The sequence below is a fragment of the Chiloscyllium plagiosum genome, chromosome 37 (assembly GCF_004010195.1).
Source record: "Chiloscyllium plagiosum isolate BGI_BamShark_2017 chromosome 37, ASM401019v2, whole genome shotgun sequence".
Taxonomy (NCBI): Eukaryota; Metazoa; Chordata; class Chondrichthyes; order Orectolobiformes; family Hemiscylliidae; genus Chiloscyllium; species Chiloscyllium plagiosum.
Window position 1 is genome coordinate 16288222 of NC_057746.1, and position 25679 is coordinate 16313900.

At 40.9% G+C, this 25679-nt stretch overlaps 2 protein-coding genes across 10 annotated transcripts in view; one reads left to right on the forward strand and one right to left on the reverse strand.

Moving 5' to 3' along the window:
- The window catches only part of LOC122541315 (netrin-G1-like), a 74771-nt gene extending 72294 nt beyond the window's left edge, over positions 1 to 2477 (forward strand). For all 6 annotated transcript variants that reach the window (XM_043677953.1, XM_043677952.1, XM_043677954.1 and 3 more), the window contains one exon: positions 1056 to 2477. In XM_043677953.1, coding sequence (XP_043533888.1) covers positions 1056 to 1285 — 230 coding nt within the window. In that variant the 3' untranslated portion in view covers positions 1286 to 2477. The remainder of the gene's footprint in view (positions 1 to 1055) is intronic.
- Positions 1 to 25679, reverse strand: part of LOC122541318 (netrin-G1-like) — a 910622-nt gene that overhangs the window by 806788 nt on the left and 78155 nt on the right. The window lies entirely within an intron of this gene.

Below are 25679 nucleotides of genomic sequence, written 5' to 3' on the forward strand. Positions count from 1 at the left end.
ATCATAAGGTGTTTGCCACAACCACCTGACAGAGGAGCAGTGCTCCGAAAGCTAGTGCCTCAAAATAAACCTGTTGGACTAAAACCTGGTGTTTTGCCATTTTTAACATTACTCAACAATGTTTTCTCACACTCCTTCTTCACTTTCAATGTTTTGTTGTGGGTAACCTCTCCCCATTTTCTGAGCCCTCAGCATCTACAGGGATTCTCTGGAGTTTTTGGTCCCACTTTTCATCTTCACAATTGGCCCTGCACTTTCAATATTTTCTTTTTTGAAAGACTCCCACTGGTCCAGTGTAGATTTTCCTGCAAGTTGTTGCTCCCATTTCACTTTGGCGAGATTCTCCTTTATTGTATTAAATCAGCCTCTCCTCAATTCAAAAGATTTACTTCTGGTCCATGTTTCACCACTTCCATCACAACCTTACATCATAATGAGTTATGATCACTATCTCCAAAATGCTCCCCTGCTGACACTTCTACCATCGGCTACCTCGGAGTCCTAGGTTCAATCCCACCTAGGGTGGCTGGCTGTGTGGAGTTTGCACATTCTCCCCTTGTCTGTGTGGGTTTACTCTGGGTACTCTGGTTTCCTCCCACATTCCAAAGATATGCAGACCAGGTGAATTGGCCATGCTATATTGTCCATAGTTGTTAGGTGCATTTGTCAGAAGGGGATGGGCGACTCTTTGGAGGGTCGGTGTGGACTTGTTGGGCCGAAGGGCCTGTTTCCACACTGTAGGGAATCTAACCTAAAACTGTTATGTTCAGCGTTAACGCATCTCTTATCGGCTTTTCACCATGTAGGCATTTAAGAAAAACACTCCTGGACGTATTTTAAGAATTCCACCTTTTTCCGAACCTTTAAAACTTTGTCAATCCACTTCTTCCTGACCTTTCTCTTATTTGCTGGAGTTTACTGCTTATTCTTTATTATATTCACCAGTGTGTGTTCTCGTTAATAAACATCTTGCTGTAAAGTGTAGGTCTTTAATGTGGGCAGATTTTCAACGGCCTGACCTTATTGTGTGTTTTGTTTTGTTTTCTCTCTCGCAGGGGGAGTGTGCGATAACTTGCTAACACGGTGTGAGAACGGAGGTGTGTGTGAGGAGAACGGGAGGTGCCGGTGCCCCGCTCCCTACACCGGGCTCCTGTGTGAGAAAGTCCAGTGCAGGAAGGGAGCGGAAGGCTGCGTCTCACAATCGGCCCGGGAGCCCTCCTTGCACCGGGCGCTGCTCTCGCTGACCGCGCTGCTCACCGCCGCCCACGGCCGCCCGCTGCTCTGAGCCGCTTCCAGCGCCACCGGAAAGCTGAGGAGAGCGGCAGGACAGATGCAGCGTTTACTGCGGCGCCGTTCAAACACGCTCCAACCTTCCCTCTCCCCCCATCCCCCCGGAAAGGAAAACTGCAGCTGAGGTCTGAGCCTGCCCAGTCACCCAGGCCGACTGAGGTGTCGGTGTTGGACTGGGGTGTACAAAGTTAAAAATCACACAACACCAGGTGATAGTCCAACAGGTTTATTTGGATCATAGAAAGGAATGGACAGTCAGTGGGGAAATTGGACTCTCTGTGTCTCCTCACGGGACTCGGGCAGCACCTCATAATTCATCCTCTCTAATGTCAGCCGATTATTCCAGGTTTGTAGTTTGGGACAAAGAAAAAAGGACTGAGATTTGGCCACCTCAGGACATTTGCAAAGTGCATTTGTCGACATTGAAAGACCTTTGGAACAAGCAGCAAAAATGTGACAATGACCAGATAACCTGCTTTGTGTTGTTGTTGTTTGAAGCATAAATATTGCTCAGAATGTCTGGGGTGAAATCCCCAATTCATTGTTGACAGAGTGGCAATAGTTGACATCCAGTCGAGAGGGCTTCAATGTCTCGTCTGAAAACAAAAGATCACGTGACGCAGCACTCATTGCCTTCAATAGTCTTGCCTCTCTCTATCTATCTCTTTCCCCCCCACTTTGCTCCACCTATTGCTCTTCCTTCTCCCTGTCTCACTAATACCTTGTCTTTCCCTTGCTGTGGACAATGCCTGCATGGAAACCCAAGGAGAAGGACAGTGTTTGGGAAGAATCTGCTCAGGGCTTCTGCAGTACTTGGAGGCTTTTCTCATGGGGGTGAAAGGGGGAGGTTTCTGGCCAATTTGCACATTCTAGGAGGCCATGAAAGGTTTTTCCTACAGTTTCACGTGGCGGAGAAGAATTTGTTGACCATCTCGCTTTCCGTACTTCAGAACAGCAGAAGTTTGTGTGAGTGCTGGGGCAAACAACATTAATGAATCATTGCTATTCATGGGATCCTGGTTTGTTCAATCTGGCTGCAATGTTTCCCACATTATAACAGCGACTACACTTGTTAAGTATTTAATGGCTTGTGAACCACTTCTCCATCCGCCGTCGCGTTGCGCTGAGTTTATTTTCCACTGAGGGTTTAAAGCTTTTACTGCAATAAATAGAAAAAAAAACATTGATCTGAAAATATTCCAGTCGATTGTGACTTAGACAGGGACATTAATCATCATTTATTTCTTGCTCAAGAGCATCTCCTCCTTACCTGTTGTTGGAACTCCTGTCAAATATTTTCTGGTTTCAAAGAATTACCATCAAAGCTCATTTATCTGATACTTCGGATGATTACATTTTGTAAAATCACTCAGCAGATTCTGAGACTCTCCGCCAAGCACCTTTATCACAATTTAACCTTCCACACTTGGTTAAAAGATTCCTTAAAGATTTATTAGACTGATTTAGCATTTGGTTACTGCTCAGAGCAAATGATTTTCCAATTCGAGTGCAATAACCCACATTGACTGGGACTGGAAGTCATTGTTTGTGGGAAATTATTTCCCTTTGGTTGTTGGATTTGAAAGTCAGCGTGTATTTAGTGGGTTTACGTAACAGGGTTTAAAGTCTCCAAACGCAGAAGCACATTCTATTCACTCAACACTCTGTCTTTGGCTCTCAGTCCAGCAATACCTTAATTTTGAAATACTCGTTCAAGAGTTCAGAATCCTCTTCACCAATCTGCTGCTGTGTCTTTGTAAACTCCTCTAGCCCCTAAAACCCTCCCTATTGCTCTAAACAAGTGGTACATATTGGCACCAATGATATAGCCAGGAAAGGGATTCAGGATCTGAAAAGTGACTACAGAGAGTTAGGTTGGAAGCTGAAGAGCTAGATGAGTAGAGTAGTGATCTCAGGTTTGCTACCAGTGCCACGAGATAGTGAGATGAGGAACAGTCAGAGAATGCAGCTTAACACGTGGCTGCGAGGCTGGTTCAGGAGGGAGGGCTTCAGATACCTAGACCTTTGGGATATCTTCTGGGGAAGTTGGGACCTGTACATGAAGGACGGGTTGCACCTGAACTGAAGGGGCCCAAATGTCCTGGGTGGGAGATTGGCTTGTGTGATTCGGAGTGTTTAAATTAGTTTGGCAGGGAGATAGTAATCAGAACCACATGTCTGAGAGGAGGTCAGGATGTATTGAATCTATCAGTAAGGTTTCTCATGCGATGAAACAAAGGGGTCGGTTAAAGTGTGTCTGCTTTAATTCAAGGAATGTCCAAAATAAGAGTGACAAACTACAGCATGGATCAGTACTTGGGGCTACAATGTTGTGGCCATAACGGAGACGTGGGTTTCACTGGGGCAGGAATCGTTGATTGATGTTCCAGGGTTTAAAACGTTTTAAAAGAACAGGGAGGGTGGAAAAAGAGGTGGGGATGCAGCATTGCTAATCAGAGAGTGCATTACAGGTACAGAAACAAAGGTTGTTGAGGAAGGTTTGTCTACTGAGTCAGTATGGGTGGAAGTTAGGAACAGCAAGGGAACAGCCACTGCATTAGGGATTTTCTACACATCACCTAATAGCAGTAGAGAGATTGAAGATCTCATAGGCAGGCACATTCTGGAAAAATGCAGAAGTAGCAGGGTTGTTGTTATGGGTGATTTCAACTTTACCAATGTCGACTGGAACCTCCTAAGTGGAGATGATTTGGATGGAGCAGTTTTTGTCAGGTGTGTTCAGGAGGGTTTCCTTACTCAGAATATAGACAGACCGATGAGGGGAGAGGCCATTTTGGATCTGGTGCTTGGCAATGAACCAGGACAGGTGCCAGATCGCGCAGTGGGAAAACACTTTGGTGAAAGTGATCACAACTGCCTCACATTTAGCATAGCCTTGGAGTGAAAGGAGCAGTTACTGATGGAAGATATTTAATTGTGGAAAAGGAAATTTTGACGCTATCAGACAATAGTTGAGAAGTACAAACTGGGAGCAATTGTTCCACGAAAGAGCACAGCAGACATGTGGAGACTATTAAAGGAGCAGTTTTGCGAGTGATGCACAAATTTGTTCCTCTGAGACAGGTAAGAAGGAGTAAGATTAAGGAACCTTGGATGATGAAAACCTTCTTGTCAAAAGGAAGAAGGCAGCTTATGTAGGGTGGAGGAAGCAAGGATCTAGCACAGCTTTAGAGGATTACCGGCTTGGTAGAAAGGAGCTCAGAATTGGACTGAGGAGAGTCAGGAGGGGACACAAAGAATCCTTGGCAAGAAGGATTAGGGAAAACCCAAAGGCATTTTACTCATACGTAAGGCATAAGAGAATGATCAGGGAGAAGGTAGGGCCGATCAGGGATAGCGGAGGGAACTGGTGCGTGGACTCTGATCAGATAGGAGAAGCCCTAAATGAGTTTTTTGCTTTGGTTTTCACCAAGGAAAGGGAACTTGTGATAAATGAAAACTTACATGAGCAGGGATACAGTCATGAATAGATCAAGATTGATGAAGTTGATGTGCTGGAAATTTTGGAAAACATTAAGATTGATAAGTCCACCAGATTTATCCTAGGCTCCTCCGGGAAGTGAGAAAGGAGGTTGCTAAGCTGCTGGTGAGGATATTTGCCTCCTCACTCTCACAGGAGTCATACCGGAGGATTGGAAGGAGGTGAATGTTGTTCCTCTTTACCAGTCAGTCTTACGTCTGTGCTCAGCAAAGTTTTGGAAAGAATCCTGAGGGATAGGATTTATAACTATTTGGCAAAGCATAGTGTGATTAAAGGCAGTCAGCATGGCTTTGTGAGGGACAGGTCATGCCTCACAAATCTTATTGAGTTCTTTGGGGAGGTGTCAAGACAGATCGGTGAAGTTCAAGCAGTGAATGTGGTGTATATGGACTTCAGCAAGGCATTTGATAAGATTCGCCATGGTAGGCTCATTCATAAAGTAAGGAAGTATGGGATACAGGGAGGTTTGGCTATCTGGATTCAGAATTGACTGGCTGACAGAAGGCAGAGAGTGGTTGAAGATGTTAAGTATTCTGCCTGGAGGTCAATATTGAGTGGGGTCCCGCAGGGCTCTGTTCTTGGGCCTCTGCTCTTTGTAGTTTTTATAAATGATTTGGATGAGGAGGTTGAGGGGTGGGTAAGTAAATTTGCAGATGACACAAAGGTTGGAGATGTCGTTGATAGTATAGAGACCTATTGCAGGCTGCAGCGTGACATGGACAGGATGCAGAGCTGAGCTGAGAAATGGCAGATGGAATTCAACCTGGATAAATGCGAAGTGATGCATTGTGGAAGGTCGAAGTCAAATGCTGAACATAGGATTAAAGACAGGATTCTTGATAGTGTGGAGGAACAGAGGGATCTCGGTGTGCAAATACATAGATCCCTCAAAGTTGCCACCCAAGTGGATAGGGTTGTTAAGAAAGCATATGGTGTTTTGGCTTTCATTAACAGGGGATAGAATTTAAGAGCCGTGAGGTTTTGCTGCAGCTCTACAAGTCCCTGGTGAGATGACACTTGGAATATTGTGTCCAATTCTGATTACCCTAATATAGGAAAGATACAGAGGCTTTGGAGATGGTGCAAAGAAGGTTTACCAGGTTGCTGCCTGGACTGGAGGTCTTGCCTTATGAAGAAAAGTTGAATAAGCTCAGACTTTTCTCTCTGAAGAGAAGGAGGAAGCGAGGAGACCTGATCGAGGTATACAAAATAATGTGTGGAATTAATAGAGTTAATAGCCAGGGACCTTTCCCCAGGGCAGGATTGACTGGTACGAGGAGTCATAGTTTGAACATATTAGGAGGAAGGTATAAAGGAGGCGTCAGAGGCAGGTTATTTACACAGAGTGTTGTGAATACATGGAATGCATTGCCAGCTGTGGTGGTGGAAGCAGAGTCATTGAGGACATTTAAGAGACTGCTGGACATGCACATGGGGTGCGTCGGTTAAGTTACTTTATTTTACATTAGGATAACGCCTCTGCACAACATCGTGAGCCAAAGGGCCTGTTCTGTGCTATACTTTTCTATGTTCAATGTTCTAAGTCCAACCCTGCATCTCTCGAACCTCCTCTAGCCTCTACACCAATCCCAACTCCTTAATTTCCTCAAGACCTCCTTATCTCTGAAAATCCTTCTAGCCTTTACAAGGAGAGGGAATTTATAATCTCCTCAAGCCCATCCCTATTTCTCAAACCATCTCCAGCCCTATTCCCTGCATCTGCCTAATCGCCTCTAGCCTCTACACTAAACCCAACTCATTCAAACTCCACCAGCCCCTCAAACCACCCCTCTTTGTCGCCCCTTGCAACTGCATGCCCCTCCCTAACCTTTTCTAGCCTATACTCCAGTCTCAACTCTTTAAACTCCACTAGCCCCTCAAGCCCTCTATGTAAACTCCTCCAGCCGATACACTACTCCCTTATGTCTTACACCTCTTCAAGCCCCTCCACCCCTCCCTATATCTAACCTCCTCTATTTCCTACAATTGTTTCTGTCTCTTTAACCTTCTCTAGCCTCTCTACCCTCTCTATGTCTGTAACCTCCTTAAACCTCCCCACCCCATCATTACCTATGCAAACTATCTCCCATTCCTTAATCTCAGTAACCTCTACTTGCCCTACACTCCTTCGTAGAACTGTAATCCCCTCCAGACCATGTATATCTCTTGATTTCTGTAAACTCTCAGAAATTACTGTGCTTCTCAAATACTTTCGAGCATCCCTAATTTCCATATTCCACTGTTGGGTTTCTTCAGCTGCTTAGGGCCTAGTCTCTAAAATGTTGTCCCAAAATTATCTCTACTTCCTCTTCCTTTAACACTTCCTAAAACCAGCCTATTCAATGAAACTCTTGATCAACTGACTGACCAGAACCTTTCTCAGTGTCAGTTTTAGATAATCTCAAAAGAACTGCAATGAATTTAAGAATTCTGACAGTTAATTCGTTTACAACAATCACTGTCAGCAGCATCATGCTCCTGCCCAGACAATCTGCTTTAACAACATTGAATGAGGGATATGTTTTGGCTCAGACACATAATAATTTGAATCATGTGTTTCATGTTCAACTCCTTAAAAGGGATTGATAGGGCCTTGATTTATCATTCACCTGAAAAATGGTATCTCCAGCTATGTATAATACCTCAGTACTGACCCTCAACAGTGCAGCATTCCCTCAGTACTAACCATTTGACAGTGCACCACTCCATCATTGCTTTGGTTCTGTTCTCTCTTCTCTGGAACTGGAATAGAACCCATGGCCTCTCACTATCTCAGCAATGGAAATATGACTCACTCAGCCATGACTGACAGCTCCTTGGTGTACAAGTCCCATCCTGTTAAAGCAGCTTCAGGAGCAAGTGACCATTAACCCCCTCATAGGAGGTTCATTCATGAATAATGATGAATTCAGAATTTTTCCCAGCCCTAGTGTGGCGAGTGTGTGATGGAATACTCCCCATTGCTTGGACGTGTACAGGTGCATGTGAGAGGGACCCAACCCCCGAAATAGGTCAGACCATTGACAAACACTTCTCACAATTTTACACATTTTCTGGCACTGATTCATGACAGTGCACTGAGGACCAGTAACCATTAAAAAATCTGAGTGCTTTGTTCAGGGAACGGATGGAGTGAATATTGTGAAGTTAATCGACAGAAGTCAGAGTTTGTTTCTGATATTCATTGCTTGTCACGACATCAAACAACAACCTTCACTGTTGACCTTTAGCAGTTTTGATGCTGACAAGTTTAACTCAATGCCTGGCCTCCGAGCTCTGTTTTAAAGGCCCTTCGTGAAGCTAGCTTTTGAAATTTAAAAACGAAACCTTTCCCTATCACTGAGCTCAGAGCTCATTGTCAGTATTTTCCTGTCATTTCAGTCCCTGAGCATTTCTGACAGAAATGGCACCTCACCAGGGACAGGTCGCACTTTCATGGAAAAGATGACACGACCTTTCTCTTCACTCAAATGAACAGCAAAACACTGCAGATGCTGGAAGTCTGACAGAAAGTGGGTAAAACCACTCCGCACAGCAGAGAGAAATTGAGTTCTGGTAAAACTCCAACAAGCTGGGACATTATCTTTGGGTGGCACAGTGGCTCAGTGGTTAGCACTGCTGCCTCATAGCACCCGGATCCCACATTCAATTCCAGCCTTGTATGGAGTTTGCACATTCTCCCTGTGTCTGTGTGGGTTTCTTCTGGGTGCTCTGGTTTCCTCCTATTATCCAAAGATGTGCAGGTCAGGTGAATTGATCATGCTAAATTGCCCATAGTGTAAGGTGCATTAGTCAGAGGGAAATGGGTCTGGGTGGGTTACTCTTTGGAGGGTCGGTGTGGACTTGTTGGGCTGAAGGGCCTGTTTCCACACTGTAGAGAATCTAATCTAATTGCCTCTTGTTATTTTCTTTGAAATACACGTGGCCTGACCAGTGCCTTGAATATCTTCCTGAAGTCTTTGGATTTGTTCCTGGCAGAACTCATTTTCACATCACCTACAAACTTCTTATTCATGTCCCTTACATGTAAATCTTCAAAATTAGTATTTATGTCACAAATAGGAAGGGGCTTTAACTTCTTTCATTCCTGCAAAGCCAGCCTGACTATAACTTAAAATGTTCACTCCATCCCAAACCTAACATTATAGTCTAGATTCTACACACCCTCTGTGGCAATTTTAAAGATGGGAGGGCTCACAACATCAAGTGGGTGTCTTAACTACTAGCGTATCCACATTGAAAAGGCATCTGGATGGGTACATCAACAGAAAAGCTTTAGAGGGCTATGTGCCAAATACTGGCAAATGGGCTCGATTAAATGAGGATATCTGATTGGCACGAATGAATTGAAACAAGGGATCTGTTTCTGTGCTCTACAACTCCATGACTCTATGACTGTATATCCCCACAGCCAGCCTCAAGTTTAGTGGGGCCATTGATGGCATTAAGCAGACCACTTGTATTTAAGGCTCAAAGGTAGTCAGCTCATGGCCATACCACCCCCCACCACAATCCCAGTGTCCTTTAAAACCCATTTCCAACCCCGTCACCCCCTTCACAGGGACCTGCCAATCTGGACCCAAGAAGCTTACCTGAAGTATCAGTTCCACTTTGTTGGGAATAAGTCTAGCCCCAGCATTAGCCTCTGTTCCCTTCTGGTGCTGCTAGGAGCACAGAGATAATTGTTATCTGATCAGTCAACCTGGGAATTCCTCCTGAGAAAGTGGTGAAAGTCCCATCCTGAGCCAACCAATGCTACACTTGGCAATAAGTTGCTCTAAGGCTGACTGTCTCTCACTCAATCAGTCTTTACTTCTCTTGCTGTTACCCTCTTAGTTTCTCCTATTGTTGAGCTTCATGTTCAATGTCATCCAGGTTCCCTTGAGTACAAAGTATTCCCCTGCCATTGCTCTGTCCTGGTTTTCCAAACGAAAAAGAAAATTTCATGCTCAGTCTTTTTGTCTAATTCATTGGCATAGAAAGTAAGTACCTACAGCTCCTTCACTGATCTTTGTAGAGACATGCATTGGATCAAAGTCCTGGAACTCTCTTCCCAATAGGAGTGGGAATTCCTACATCTTAGGGATTGCAGTTGTTGAAGAAAGCAGCGCACCATGATGTTCACCAAGTTGGACAATAAATGCTTCCCAGGCCAGAAATGCTGACACACCATGAAAGAATGGTGAAAAACAGCTTTCCAACTCAAAACTGCCCATTTTCACCTACTCTCTGTTTTCCATCCATTAAACAATCCTCAATCCATGCTAGTATATCCCCCACAATCCATGGGGGGGAGGGGAATACACTAGCAATTATATCCCAATTTTTTTGTGTTTTATTGAATGTTCTGAAAAATCTAAATACTGAGTTTCTCCTTTATCTACCCAGCCAAAGTACAACTGCAAAGGGGACCATCATTCCCGTGAACACGCTGTTTCTCTGAATATACCAGTAAAAGATTTCAGTCTTCTCCTTCAAATCTTAACAGATCATTTAACGTTTTGCAGCTCTTTCAATGTTCTTTGTTGAGCTTTACATTTCTCTGCTGAGCCCTATCTTTTAGCATGATTGAATCCCTCACTCTGCTTTGTGGCATTAATGTAAGTTGCTGTTGTTGTTGTCTTGGTGGGTTCACTGAGCCTAAATGAGGAATAATAGACTCCAGCTGGAAATGTGTTGCTGGAAAAGCGCAGCAGGTCAGGCAGCATCCAGGGAACAGGAGAATCGACGTTTCGGGCATAAGCCCGTCTTCAGGAACATCGCTACTTATTGATGCACAAGAACCAGTGAAATTGTGCAATCCTTTATCATTTGAAATTTAAATGGCGGGGTCAGACGAGAGACCATATCTCTCAGTAGGTGGTGATATGACTTCTTGCAGATTCATCAGTCCCTGATAGAAATGGACACAGTATATGATGAGTGTGGGCTCACCGAACAATTTTCAAAGGGAACTCGATGAATGCCTGAGAAAATCTTTCCAGTAACAGCTAATCAGTGTTTAATTTAGACTGTGAAGTCTCATATCCGGAGTCTCGTGGAGTGGGAGAGGAATTTTCCAGAGGTTTTCCTGAAGGGATGCGCTTCTTTTGCCTGCACCAAGACACAATATATTAGGAGGTTGGAGGATGGCAATGAGAGATTATACTATTTACTGGATGTAGCAAGCTTAATGGAACTGATAATCTTTATCATTGCTTCTCTGTGTAGGTTTGTGCAGATGGAATGGTGCCAGATTAGTGAGCGAGATTGATAAATGAATGGCATTTGCAGCTCATTAGTTTATCAACAGTAGTGTTTAGCATTAGCTAAGGTGGAAGATGGGCAGGCATCCAGAAGTGTATTTGAATAGTCAAGTTCAGAAGTAGCAAAATAAAGGTAGCATTGGCTGACTTTACAGAGGTAGCAATAAGTCAAGAGAAAAATTACCAACACAGACTAGTTGAGTCATCTGGCCTGACATTGTTATGTATTGTGTGTAACCTTCGCTAATTAACAATTCAGCTCTACCTTCCTTAGAATGAAGGAGACTGTTACTCTGGAAGATGCAAATTAATGTCTCCACTAAATATTTGAAGTACCCTTTACAGCAGTGCCTCAGTTCAAACACAACAAACTAGACATCCAATCCTGGAAAGAAATTTGAGAGCATCAGTCAGAAATAGTCTGAAGCCCTAAACACAGTGATTGCTCCCAAAGCAACAGAGTATTCCCAGTGATTTGTGGTATTATTCAGCTGATGGAATTCTCGGGATAAATATGAATGCTGAGCTGCTGGGAACCATGTCTGGGCTGCTGTCAGTTGGTTTATTTATTAATTGATTGAATAATTGATGTAACCAGATATTTCACCGCAATCTTCAATTACTGTCTGAACTTGGACTTCACCCCAAATGTGAATGCATTTTGTGCAGCAACTGAAATCGACCAATATAAATCCTTCTTCTCAAAAGATATAAACAGAGTCATTACAATATTCCAAACCATGCACCATTCTGACTTGCAAATATACAGCTGTTCTTTTAGTGCCAAAAGCTCAAAATCCTGGAATTCCCTCTGTCATGGCATTACGCGTGTCTATATAACAAATGGACTGCAGTGGTTGAAGAAGGCAATTCATTTTTTCAAGGGCAACTAGGAATGGGCAATAAATGCTGGCCCAGCCAGTGATATCGAAGTCTCCTGAATGATTTTTTTCAAAAAAGATTAGGATCAGTGTAATGGCTTGTCTTGAAATTACACAACCAGAGAGCACTGTCAGTTATCTCTGCAGCTTTGAACATAAGGTCAAAATAGGATGTCTTCAAAACAGAGCAGAAAGCAGGTTGTTGCTAGAATCACAACCATAGTTTCCTCAGTGTAATACTTTGTTTTCAACTTCTGGCAACAACTAACCGCACATTGATCAAAGGAGAAAGTGACAGCAAACTAGACAGGACATCCTGTGGCTGCATAAAACAGGACAACATTGACAGTGTTGATGTCTAGGAAAGAAAGTGAATAACAGTAGATGCTGATCCATAACAGTATGACTCCACCGATAATGACCATTGAACCCAACAAAGAAATAACTCACAGATAGTGAGCGGTGCAAATGTAGAGGTCACAAGTTCTGTGGGACATCACTACAATCATCATTAAATAAACAACAAGGGAAGGAAGGGATAAAAAATATGTTTAAACCTTCTCCATGTCTAAACTCAGATTATAAGGGCAGAGTTTTAGCTTTGACGTTTGATGGGCTGGGAAAAGTTATAGCTCATTCTGAGTTCAGCTGAATCAGGGAATGCAACAGACAAGTCACTGCCCTCAAGAGATAGCTTGGAAAATTAAATATTTTCTAATGCTGGAACTCAGTGATTTAACCCAATTTACAAGTTAAACTGTTGCCTGCCAGATTTCCAGTGTTTAATCCCACATGAAGGCACCGGGGATCAATGGTTTGAAGCATTTATTCATTATCACCCTCACCCACTGTCCCTGAATCAGAGCCTTTCCAAGGCTGTAGTGGGGGGTTGGGGCAACACAGACCTTCAGTGAATGCACCCCCTGTGGACATAAGTGAACAACTGAGCTGCATACATTAAGTACATGAGTTGCAGAGGAATGTATGGCAAGAACGAATACAAAGACATTAGTAGAAATGTCTGAAAGACAATTAGGAAGGCAAAGAACTATGTAATTACATTATTAAGGATCACAAATTTTAAAATATAGTCTATTTTTCAAGCACATCCATAAAAGGAAGGAAGACTGTGAAAGGGATAGTGCCATTAAAGGATAGGCATGTTATGACAGAGGAATGACAGAAAGAATTGTTTGTTTGGTTTTGGTATTTACCTGAAAGTTAGACATATAGAGACAATTAAGAATGATGAGATGAGTTATGTGATCATTACTTATTTAAAAATCTAATCATTTGAAAAGGTGGAAGTGTTAAATAAACTCTATAAATTCAGACAAGCTAAATCCCCAAGTATGGATGAATTGCATCCTCTTAATTTAAAAGAATCAAGGCGGAAGACAGCAAAGGTAATCCTACCCATATTTAATAAAGCATAGTGCCAGAGGATTGGTGGATAGCTAATGTAATTCCTATATTTAAGAAGGGTGGCAGAATATATCCAACTAATTATCGGCCAATCTGCTTAACATTAATAATAGGAAAAATAATGAAATCCCAACCAAAGAAGAGATTGGAAGAACATTCTCAAAGTATTAACATACAATAATTAATGTTCAGCACAAATTTAAAAAGGGAAAATCTTCCTTGACCAGACACATGGAACTTTTTGAGTAGGTAGCGGAGAGAATAGACACTGCTAATAGAATAGATTTGATTTTCTGGATTTTAAAAAGGCCTTCATTCAGGTGTCCTATGACAAACTAACAAGTAAAGACAATGGGAGGTGAGTGGGCAAGGGGCAGAGTGAATTACTGGCTGACTTCAAGGTAGAAAGCAATACCTGGGAATTAATAGTGGCAGAGGATTCAGAGTGGCAGAAGGTAGAAAGTAGTGTTCCACTAGGATCAGTGATGGGACCGCTGCTTTACCAGCACAATTTATATTAATTGTCTGGAAAATAGAACCAAAACCTCCATTCTTAAATTTATGGCTAATGCTCAATTGAGGGATATAGTCAATACTGAGAAAGGCTGCAACAAATTACAGGAAGACAATAATGAAATTGTCGGGGGTAAATAATCAGCAAATACATTTCAACAAAAGTAAATGTGAGGATCTAAATTTTTATTACATTTAGTTTGCGTCACATAAAGTCAGGGTGGTTAAAAAAGTGTTTGGCACACTTATCTTTATTGCTCAGTCCTTTGAGTATGGGAGTTGGGACGTCATATTCAGGCCTCTCCTGGAAAGTTTGAGTTCTTAAGAAAGGCTGGATAGGCTGAGACTTTTTTCACTAGAGTGTAGGAGGTTGAGAGACAACCTTATGGAAGTTCATAAAGTAATGAGGGGTATAGATAGGGTTAATGGTAGTTGGTCTTTCCCTAGGATTGGGGATTTCAAGACCGTAGGGTGTCTTTTTAAGGTGAGAGGAGAGAGATTTAAAAAAGATGAGAGACAGATTTTTTTACTCAGAGAGTAGTTCGTGTATGGAATGAACTTTCTGAGAATGTGGTGAATTTGGGTTCAATTACAATGTTTAAAAAATATTTGGTTAAGGACATGAATAGGAATGGTTTGGAAGGACTTGGGACAGGAACAGGCAGGTGGGACTAGTTTAGTTTGGGATGATGTTCAGCATTGACTGGTTGGACCGAAGGATCTGTTTCCACACTGAATGACTCTATGGCTCGATGACTCGATTACATGGAAGGTGTGAATCCATGTGAGGGAGAGAAATAAAATACAAATAAACCAATCATTACAAGTTGCAAGACATTTTAGTTACAACACAAAAAGGCAAGCCAAATACCAGTTCTGAAGGACATATTTATCGGCATGATCTGCTAAACTTGTTTTTAACAAAATAAACCACAAAACTGTTGATGCTGGAAGTCAGAAACAAAAACAAAGATTGCTGGAAAAATGCAGCAGGTCAGGTAGCATCTGTAGAGAGAAAACAGAATTAACACTTGAGGCCCAGTGACCCTTCTTCAGAACTGCTTTGAACCTTTGTTAGCTCACACTTAGATTGTATGCCAGTCTGGTTGCCAAATTATATATAAGATATATATAGGCTTGAGAGGTTGTGGACAAGATTTACAAGGGATGCTACCATAAATGGGTGCATGTATATCTCAGAAAATAATTGACAGGCTGGGTCTTCTTTATCTTGAAAAAATTAACCTGACATGGCATAATAACAGAACATTGAAAACATTAATAGGTTTAGATAAAGCAATGATGGGTTTATGAAAAGGACGTCATGCCTAATACATCAATTGGAGTTTTTTGAATATGTAACTAGTAGAATAGATAAGGAAGAAACAGTGAATGTGGTTCATTTAGATTTACAAGAGGCTTTTAATAAGGTAGCTTATAGGAAGTTAGTGGGCAAAATTAAAACGTGGAATAGAGGTTAAATATTAACATGGATTGAGAATTGTTTGACAGATATGAAACAGTAGTGACAAGTGGAGTAGCATAAGTGCTTGGACCTCCACAATTCATGATAATGAATATATTAATCACCTGGCTGAGGGATTGAATGCAATATTTCCAACGCTTACTGACAACACAAAATTGGCTGGGATTGTGAGTTGTGAAGAGCATGCATAGTGGCTTCAAGGTGATACAAGTACTAAAAGTTGCTGTTTAGCAACTTTCATGTTCCCCTGCAACCCACACCCTCTTCCAACTTTGAAGAGTATTATCATCATTCACTGTTGCTGTGTCAAAACCTTGGAACTCCTTTCTGAACTTAAACCAAGTAGACTGCAGCAGTTCAAGAGGTCAGCTTACCCATCACCTTCTTAAAGGCACTTAGAGAGGCACAACCTTGTTGGCCTCAACTGTGTTGCATACATTACATGACAGAATTAATGATAATTTTATTGTGATTGTGAATTAGTTTAAGAGGTTGTATTCAATAAAGTACTGAATAGATTTGATGGAATGTGCCAGTTTGGGGTTCCATCAACATGAATTTATGAACTGAATGATTTACCTTTATGCCCATAATTACTTAAGTGGATAGCCACAATCCAGACTACAGTATCCCAGTTCTGGGAGAGTACTCCGAATTTGGAATTTAATTGCTCAATGAACACAGCAGTTTGAAGTAATTGCCAAAACAGTATGTGATCTAGAGATGGTACTTGAGTAAACATCACCGCTGGGTGTATGCAACGACCAATTTCAATTAGTTAATTCATGTGATCAAAATTTGTTTAATATTTGCAGTCTTCTAATTCAGTCTCAACCTCAAATACATTCTTTCACAACAGGGAACTCACTGCCTCTTGTAATCTCTTTGGTCTTAAACTAAGTTGAACGATGGCATTACCTCAATATTCCCATGGAGTTCCCACAGGGAATAAATTAAAGATGCTGAGAACCTATCGCCTCAAACTTTAATTTGAGAGATTGCCTGCAGTACCTAGGGAAGGATCATTTCACACAGAAAACCATGGAAACAGTTCACAGCATCAGGAATATATACTCCTTGATTCTTCCCAGTTCTGGTGTTCCGAGTAAGTGATGATAACGATTGAGGTTGTGTGAAGCTATGCGTGTTTTGCAGTCTCTAGCTTCGAGCTGTGACTGGTAATACTATATGCTGACCTCATAATCAGCATTAAATATCCGATCAATGAAGCGACTTTAAAAACTATACTGAATTATTCTCTACAATTTATTTTCCTTACCTCAAATGAAAATAAACCTGTTGGTCACTTACTGTCTTTCGTTATGGTCAAAGCTTTGCATTCAGTAGAATTTTGTATGCAGCTGAATCAGACTCAGGCAATTCTCAGGTAGGGTAGGAATTACTGAGAGTATCTGGGGTTACAGAATTGCATTGAATGTGAGTGACCAACTGGACTTAGTGTTCATGAGGCTTCATTTACCATCCTCGTACAGATGGAAGGGTGGCAATGTAAGCCCACTGGTTAAAAAGAACAGAGAATTGCAGACCAGGTCAGGAGTGGGGAATGAGCCGTTGCCACTGTGGGTTTATGGAAGGAATGCATTGGTAAAGAAATGGATGTGGTGCTGATCAAGTGACTTTTGTCATTTTGTGGATAAATATTGTTGGAATTTCACTCATTCAGCGAGAGAGTATTCAAGCACATCACTGACACAAGCCATCTAAATAGTGGACAGAATTTGGAGGGGCAGGAAATGAGTTACTCGGCACATTTTTTTTCAACTTCTGACCTAATTTGTGACCTCCTGAAGTTATAAACCTGATCCAGTTCTTTTTTGTATAAAAGAACTGTTCCACAATATTTAAAATGGGGACTCAGCAGTGATAATTTCATTGAATCTTAAGGGGAGAGGGCTAAGATCTGAAGATTCTTGGCACTTGAGGCCGCAAATATCAGCAATGACCCACGATGAAAACCTTAGCCTTCTAGGTCACCAACTGCTTCAGGATTTGAAATGTTACAAATGGTTCTGAGTGAAGGGCAATCATCGATAAACATTCTCACTTCAGAACTTATGATGGAGGGAAGGTCTGTCTGCCTGAACTGCTCGCAAACAAAGCTTTGCACTGCACTTAGGTGCACATGAGGGTAAATCAAATCAGATCATAACTAAACATCGGAAGATGGCTGAGCCAACAACATGCCTTGAGGAATTCCTGCAGAGTCCTGCAGCTGAGATAACTCACCTCCAACAACACAACCACCTTCCTTTGTGCCAGGTATGCCTCCAACCAGTGGAGTTCTCTCCCTGGTTCCTATTGACTCCAGTTTCACTAAAACTACTTGTTACCACAATCAGTGGAGCATGGCCTTGATATCAAGGGCTGTCACTCTCACCTCACTTCTGCACTTCAGCACTTTTGACCATGTATAAATCAGAACTTTCATTGTTCTGTTCAGGGACCCAAGAACTTGATAACCTTTGTAACAAGCCATATTCCATTTGCTATCCCGTTCTACCAGATTTTTAATAATCATATTGCATCTAATCTTGTTATCATTTTAAAAGTATTCCTCATTTTCTTTCTCAGGCCAAACTTCAGGAAAACAGGTCTCCTCAAATATGATGATTTAGAACATTAAAAAGTCATCTTTTTCTCCCAATGGCCATTAATGGGGAGATCAAAATCTCATGTAGACTAAGTTGAAATCCTCACTTACCCTCAATGGATGTACCAATATAAAAAGACTAATGACCTGCATCTATGCTGCACCTTTGAGGTAGTGATATGTTGCTAGGTAATTCACAGGAAGAATGAGGAAAGAAAATTCATCACCAAACCTCATAAGTAGCCAATGGGACAAGTGACAAAAAATGTGATCAAACAGGTAGGTTTGAAATAATGTCTTGAAAGAAGAGAGAAGCCAATGGAGTTTAGTAAGGGAATTCCGTAAGTGTAGCCAGCTGTGGCAGAATTATTGAAATCTGGGATGTGGCTGTGGTTTGCGAAGGGGACAATACACAAAACGACAAAATTGGAATGTTGCAGATGGCTAGGGATTGGAGGAACGCCCAGTAATAGAAAAAGTTGTCGGAGCTGCACAGTGTAACTGGTGTACGGCAAGGAAGGGTTACAGCGACATAAAAAGTTGCAAAGGTTAGGGGAGGCAGAGTAATGGAATGATTTGATTATGAAGATAGGAATTTAAAGACTGAGATATTGACAGAGAATGCAGATGAAGGAACATGGGTGAATAAGATCTGTTGCAAATTAGTCATTGATTTATCAAAGTTTGGATGGGCTGAAGTTGACAGAGGGTAGGAATGTGATTTCAGCGGGGGCACTGTTAAAGTAGACAAAAACAAAACAAAGAATTGGGGATGCTGGAAATCTGAAACACAAAAACAGAATTTGCTGGTGTAAGTCAGCATGTCTGGTCGCATCTGTGGAGAGAAAACTGAGTTATTTCGGAGCTGATTGCAGCTGGGAAAAAGGTGGTATTCAAATAAGTGAAGTGTTAACTCTATTTTCTCTCCACAGATGCAGCCAGACCTGCTGAGTTCGTCCAAGCACTTTCTGTTTTTATGTGAGGTGAATTGAATCATTTTATTGACCTCGGCTTTGTCCGTAACATAGGTGATCTTTAAAGTTCTGTTTTATTTCTTCTCTCTTTCCAAGTGAGTTTTGCCCCCTTCTCGCCCCACACTCATCAAATCCTCTGTTTATGAAACCCCTTTATTTAATGACCCATAACAAACTGTCTTCAGGATTAAAGGAAAAGGTCAAACTGGAGGATAAATTTTCATAACTCTGACACACTCACTGACTCATGGATGTACATATACACACATGTGCACACACACACAAGCATGCAAGAATGAAAGAAGAGAAAAGAAAGAAAACAAATAACAATCACAAGTAAATTTAACAGAAAAAGATATAGACATCTTTCACTTGAAGTAGAGTCCACTAAAATAATGTCAAGTGAAGGTTCTTGCAGTTGGCTGTTTTGGCAGCATTGCTTTTTATAGGAGCTGGATGCACGAGGATGCAGTTGAAAACGTGGCAAGATCATTCTGGGAAAGTAGGAATTAGTCAATGTTTCAGGAAAAATAAAGGATCTTTCACAGAAATCAGGTTTCAAGTGTGGTCAAGATTAGAGGCAGGCTTTTAGTTGAGACTCAAGCTACTTGCTGCTATTTAGCCTCATGCAAAAATGTCGACATGAGTAAGAGTTCCACATTGTATCATTAAAACTTGAAAAAAGACTAGACTATGACGACATCTCACAAAGGGAGTCATTTGGAATTGGTTTGTCCTTTGGACAACACATTGAGTCCTTTTAAAGATGTGAAAATTCAAAAGCTTCTGAGATTGAAAGGACTCTGCACTGTGCATCCACTCCAGCAAAATCCAGGTTAATTTGTTTTTGCTTTATAGACCAATCATTCATGGAAAGTTAATGAAGCGGTCATCTGAATTTTTAAACCGAATAAGACAGATACCATTGTAAATAGAACTCTCAGAAAGGACTCCGACACATGCCCTGAGAGAGAAATTTCTCAGTCAAAAAGAGCTCGAGGAAAGGGATTTTTCAGAAATCCACCACAGTTTTGGTTAAAGAGATTATGCAATTTGTGGAAACTATAGTGAGAGAGCTCATGAAGATCAACAAACCTGCGCTCTCTCTCTCTGTCTCCCAGAAAGCCTAGTCTATCTACTGAGACAAGCACCCTCCACCTTTTCGACTACAAAATCTATCACATCTGCTGAACTTGACTTGAAGTTTCAAATCTTTCATTTCAGAAAAAGAAATCATCAAACATGCTGAAGGGGTGACATGCTGGCTCAGTGGCTAGCACGGCTGCCTCACAGCACCAGGAACCCAGGATTGATTCCAGCCTTGGCTGACTGTCTGTGTTTGCCCATTCTCCCTGTGTCTGTGTGCATTTCCTCCTGGTGCTCCGGTTTCCTCCCACAGTCCAAAGACGTGCTGGTTAGGTGGATTGGTCAAGGGGAAAAGTAGAGTGATAGGGGAATGGGTCTGGGTTGGTAACTCCCCCTCCCACTCCGCCAATGACATGCAAGTCCTTGGCCTCCTCCATCGCCAGACCCTGGCCACACGACGCCTGGAGGAAGAGCGCCTCATCTTCCGCCTAGGAGCCCTCCAACCACACGAGATGAATGTAGATTTCTCCAACTTCCTCATTTCCCCTCCCCCCACCTTATCTCACTCCCAACCCTCAGATTCAGCCCTCTTGACCTGCAATCTTCTTCCTGGCCTCTCCGCCCCCACCCCCTCTCCGGCCTATCACCCTCACCCTTTCCCCTGCTCCTTGGATGCTGCCTGGCCTGCTGTGTTTTTCCAGCACCACATTTTTCAATGCTGGTCTGAAGGGCTTGTTTCCACATTCTAATTAATAACTTCAAAAGCAACAGGACTTCAGAAACAATATACTAGTGTGCTTTTCATCTGTATAAGCATATTTTATACAAATCTATTTCTAATCTATTTCTCTGTAATTTAGCTAATAACTGTATCACCTTTGTTTACTCAGCTGCTTACAGCAAAAGTTCCATCATCAACTAACCTTTTTTCAATGGCTAAGGTTTTGATGAAAAACCAAAAGACTGCTAAACAAACAGTATAACTTCAGCTTTGTGTATGCTGGAGATCTGAAATAAAACAGAAAATGTTGAAGAAACTCAACAAATCTGGCAGAATTTGTGGAGAGAGAAACAAAAGTTAACTTTGCCAGTGCAATATAACTCTAAGCCTGCACTATATTTTTATTCCAAAGAAGAGTGATATTTGAATCAAACCGTGAACTCTGTTCTTTTCTCTCCATGGATGCTGCCAGATCTCCTGAGTTATTCCATACCTTTCACAGTTCATGAACCTGTCTGTGGTCAGGTCTGTTGTGATCATGCCATGATATATAGACAAAACAAATTAAGTGGAATTCATCTAACTGGACAACCTTAGTGAAAGAGAGAAGCTACGAAGCCCAGTGCAGTACAGCAGTCCTGAGAGAGCCCTTCAAATTTGAAATGTAATTGCATAATAAATAAAGCAGAACAAAATGATCTCTGAAACTGCTTGAGATTTAGAGATTAACTTGATGATTTTGAATGATCAATATAATTACTGAGAGAATACAACTTCAGATTTTCCTTATTTGATTAATGTAATCAGAAGCATCCACTCTTTAGTGTTCTCCAACTCAATCTCAGCATGAAATATATTCTATTCAACACGGAGTTATCTTGGTTGTCTGTTTGTTTGTTTTTTAAGTAGAGAAACCAAGTTGAAAAATGGTGAAAATTCAATGACACGTGGATTTCCCACAGGGTAGATGTTACAAGCTTTGAGAATGTCATTCAGAGAGACTGATTAGAATTGAAAGGACAGACCATTTTATGCAGAAAAGTATGAAAATGTTTTATAATTTCAGAGAAATGTGTAATTCTGGCTCTCATTAGCTTCCCTGGTAAATATGACCATAAAACTTTGTATCAGCTGGTCTCTGGACTGACTCTTTCATAAATGATAGTATTACATGCTGATCTTGTGATATTGGATTATACAGACACCCAATCTATGATATCATTTTGTTCAGTCAAATGTCCTCAATTATCTCTGCAGTTTCATTCCACAACAGCCACTGAAAACAAGTCTATTTGTAACTCACAGCCTTACAGACTTATCATTTTATTGCCTTTAGTAAGACATTGTGTACCGTTGAATGAGACATCAGGACAAGGAACCTGCAGACAGGGAATTTCTAACTGTGAGTCTCTGTCAATGTGAAATTGGACTGAGTATGGGTCACTCATCGAAGTGTGAACACTTAACTCCAGTGACCATGGATTACTAAGGTTATCTGTCACTGCAGAACTGTACTCTATTTGCATCAGTAACTGGAGTAAAACAAATTGGCTCTATTTTTATAGCATTGTTTTAGATGACTGATCTCTCCATTACATGAAGCTGTTTCCACGCTTAATTAACATAATTAACAGCCAAGAGGAATATTTGTATTGTTGAAGGTGTTTGAGAAAAAGCAGTAAAGTGAAACATATTGAAATGATGTTGTTTTCTACTGAACTGCAGCAGTAAAAGAAGATGTTAACTGTTTAGTGACAGATAAACTGCAGAGCACCATTATTGCATTCAAGGTCTCTGGAGAATGAACTGTTCTGACACTGAGTATACCACTGAGTATGCATACTTTATTTATTTTGATGCTGATTAGTCCCGTTTCCCCAACATCATCTTGAGACGATGTGGGCCACAAGTGTTGTGTTTTCCTCTTACAAGGGCTGAATATTGAATTGTCTACTTCTGTAAAAGATTGATGTTTCATGGATTTGTGATTATCTGTGCTTCAGATTCTTGACACATGTGACCTATGTGTCTGCTATTTGCTGACTGAATTATGCCCATTCAAGAAAAGACAAATAAAGATGAAGAACATAGATTCAGGCTTTCAATTAAAACATAGATCGTGATGGGGTCAGTAAAATATGAACATGATTAAATTGTTAATAAGAAAGAAATAGTGGTCTGCATCAATGAATAGATCACCTCCATATGTGCAAGGTTATGAAGAAACTGCTGATTGGAATTAATTGATACTCAATTTAAATATGTATCAAATAATATTTCTGTATCACAAATTAATTTGTTTCAACTCTCCTTCCATCTGAACCTTCTTTAACCCCACTTCATGGAACCTGATTAACCTAACTGTCCACTGGTTTCTATAAAGCATGTTCTTTTTCTATTGTCCTTAAAATTTATCTGGATTATGTGCTTTAACTGCTCTAAGTAATAATGAACTCTGCATTCTAACCATTATTTAATTAAAGACATTTCTCCTGCATGCTTTATGTAATGTATATGTGATGAGCTTATATTGATACAACATTATTAATTATATAATTATATTAATAATTATGTTAACAAGCATCTTGTAGCTCTTCCCTCAGCTTTCTCTTTTCTTAAAAAAAATGTCCAGTCTGTATCTTTATTCTTGATAGCTTGCAGGTCTTATATTGTCTTTGCAAAGAAGTTTACATCAACTTCAGTTGCTCAAAAACCTTTTCTTTTCACAATTTGGAGACCTGGATAGGGTAAGTACATTAATTGTGGTGTACTCAATGATCCATATAAGTTTAATAATTATTTAATTGCATTTCAATTATATTCTGATTGCCTAAAAATAATCCCAATATTTTATTGAACATGTTATCATTATCTTGTGTAATATGTAGACCATGCCACAATATAAGCACTGAAAACAGGTAGTCAACTGGTCAGTGTGTAAATCAATGGCAGATTCACCTGCACAGTGTTCTTGGGATGCTGGGTAATGTAAAAGAAAGAGATTCTAAAAATCAGGGTTCGCATCATTTGTAGCAAAGTTTTGTGAGCAAATGGCATATTTGATGCAAGTATCAAGGGTTTTTATGTTTGTGTAATCACCTTTCCCTTGAAGGTGTCCTCGCCTCCCCCCATTCCAGACATTATATTGCCTGAGGCTGAGAAACCATGACCAGTGAAACAGCTCTAATGTGAAGCTGAAAGACTCAATAAAGTATTTGCAGTAAATAGATTGGTTGCTCACACCCTGCCGACCTCTATTAACCTTAAACATTTTGGTTAAAGTTGTGATTTTGAGATGTCGGTGTTGTATGGAGGGGGGGTATAAAAAATTAAAAATCACAAAACACCAGGTTATAATCCAACAGGTTTATTTCAAAGCACTAGCTTTCGGAGTTGAGATGCTTTACAAACTTTCTAATGATGCAGCCTCAACTGCGAGACAAAGGGAAAAGTTTTTTTTAGTAATTTCCAGTCACTTGTTCTCTTCTCTCTTTTACAGTTGATTTAGTGGTAATTTTGATCCTCTCCACGGGAAGTATGGCCTCTCTACCACCTTCTAACTGGTAGTCATGGCAATAGAGAATCTGCTGGTCATTATCAGTATAGTCACACTGTTATGGATAGGTTCTTATTATTTCCTATTATCTTTGCTCCATCTCGCCCCTGTGCGCAGTGTTAACAGTGTCCGGCCTTGCATAGCCATAGACAGTTCCGTCTGGTTTAATATCATTTCCAGCTCTGATCAATTTGTAGCCATTTGTTGCCAAAAACTGAAAAGAAAATACTACAATGACAAAACTACAGCCATGGTTCCAACAATAACCTGCATTTCACTTTGTTTTAAAAATGTCTTCATCTTCTTTAGACTTGCATCTGGAAAGATAATTGATGATGTTGCCTGGTTTTGTAATGGAGGGCCAAGTTATTATACTGGGTGGCACTTAACTAATTTTAACCCCATTTCTATCATTCTCCTTAAAATTGTTGCTCAATGCTCTGACCGCCAGATATGTTTTAGTGACCATTGGAGTCCAGAAAGGGCTCAGGGGTCACAGTAAGAGAGAGAACGACAGTCACTCAGAAATGGAGCACAAAACAACATCTGTAATATTACTCTTCACCACATCTCTCCACTTCATACTCCTGTGGCTTTCCTGTACTAGAAATGTCTTGTATAGTTCAATTGCAGGAATTGTTCTCCAATATTATAATGATTCTTTAGATATTTTTGTGCACATTGTGGATTTCAGCAGCTGCACAAATACATTTATTTAGGTGACAACTCAGACCAACTTCAAGGAACAGTTGAAGAGTGCACTAAAATATCTGGTCACATCAATTATTTGATTAGTTAATAATAAATACAACTAAAAGTAGCAAAAAAAGGTGGTCCAGTTATCTCTCTTTCATGAATGTAATTTGTTTTTGCCAAGATGCCCATCAACTGATTGACATCAGGCATCACTAGGATCTGAATGTTTGTTGGGTAATTGGGGTATTTAAGACGTCATAGAATCATAGATATCTGCCACACAGGAAAAAAAGGCCCTTTGGCCCATCACATTTGTGCCTGTCAAAAACAACCACTTGACTATTCTAATCCCATTTTCATGGCTCATAGCTTTGAATAGAGTCATTGTCATGCAAAACAGGAAAAGACCCTCTGGATTCAACCAGTCCATACAAACCATAATCCCAAACTACATTTGTCCCACCTACCTGCACTTGGCCCATATTCCTCCAAACATTTCTTATGCATGTACTTATTTAAGTGTCTTTTAAATGTTGTAATTGTACCTGCATTCACCATTTGCTCTGTAAATTAATGCCACACATGAACCTGTGTGGTTCTCTTTTAAAACAAAATTGCCGTTCATGTCTTTTTAAAATCTTTCTCCTCTCACCTGAAAGATATGCCCACTAGTCTTGAAATCCCTCCACCTTA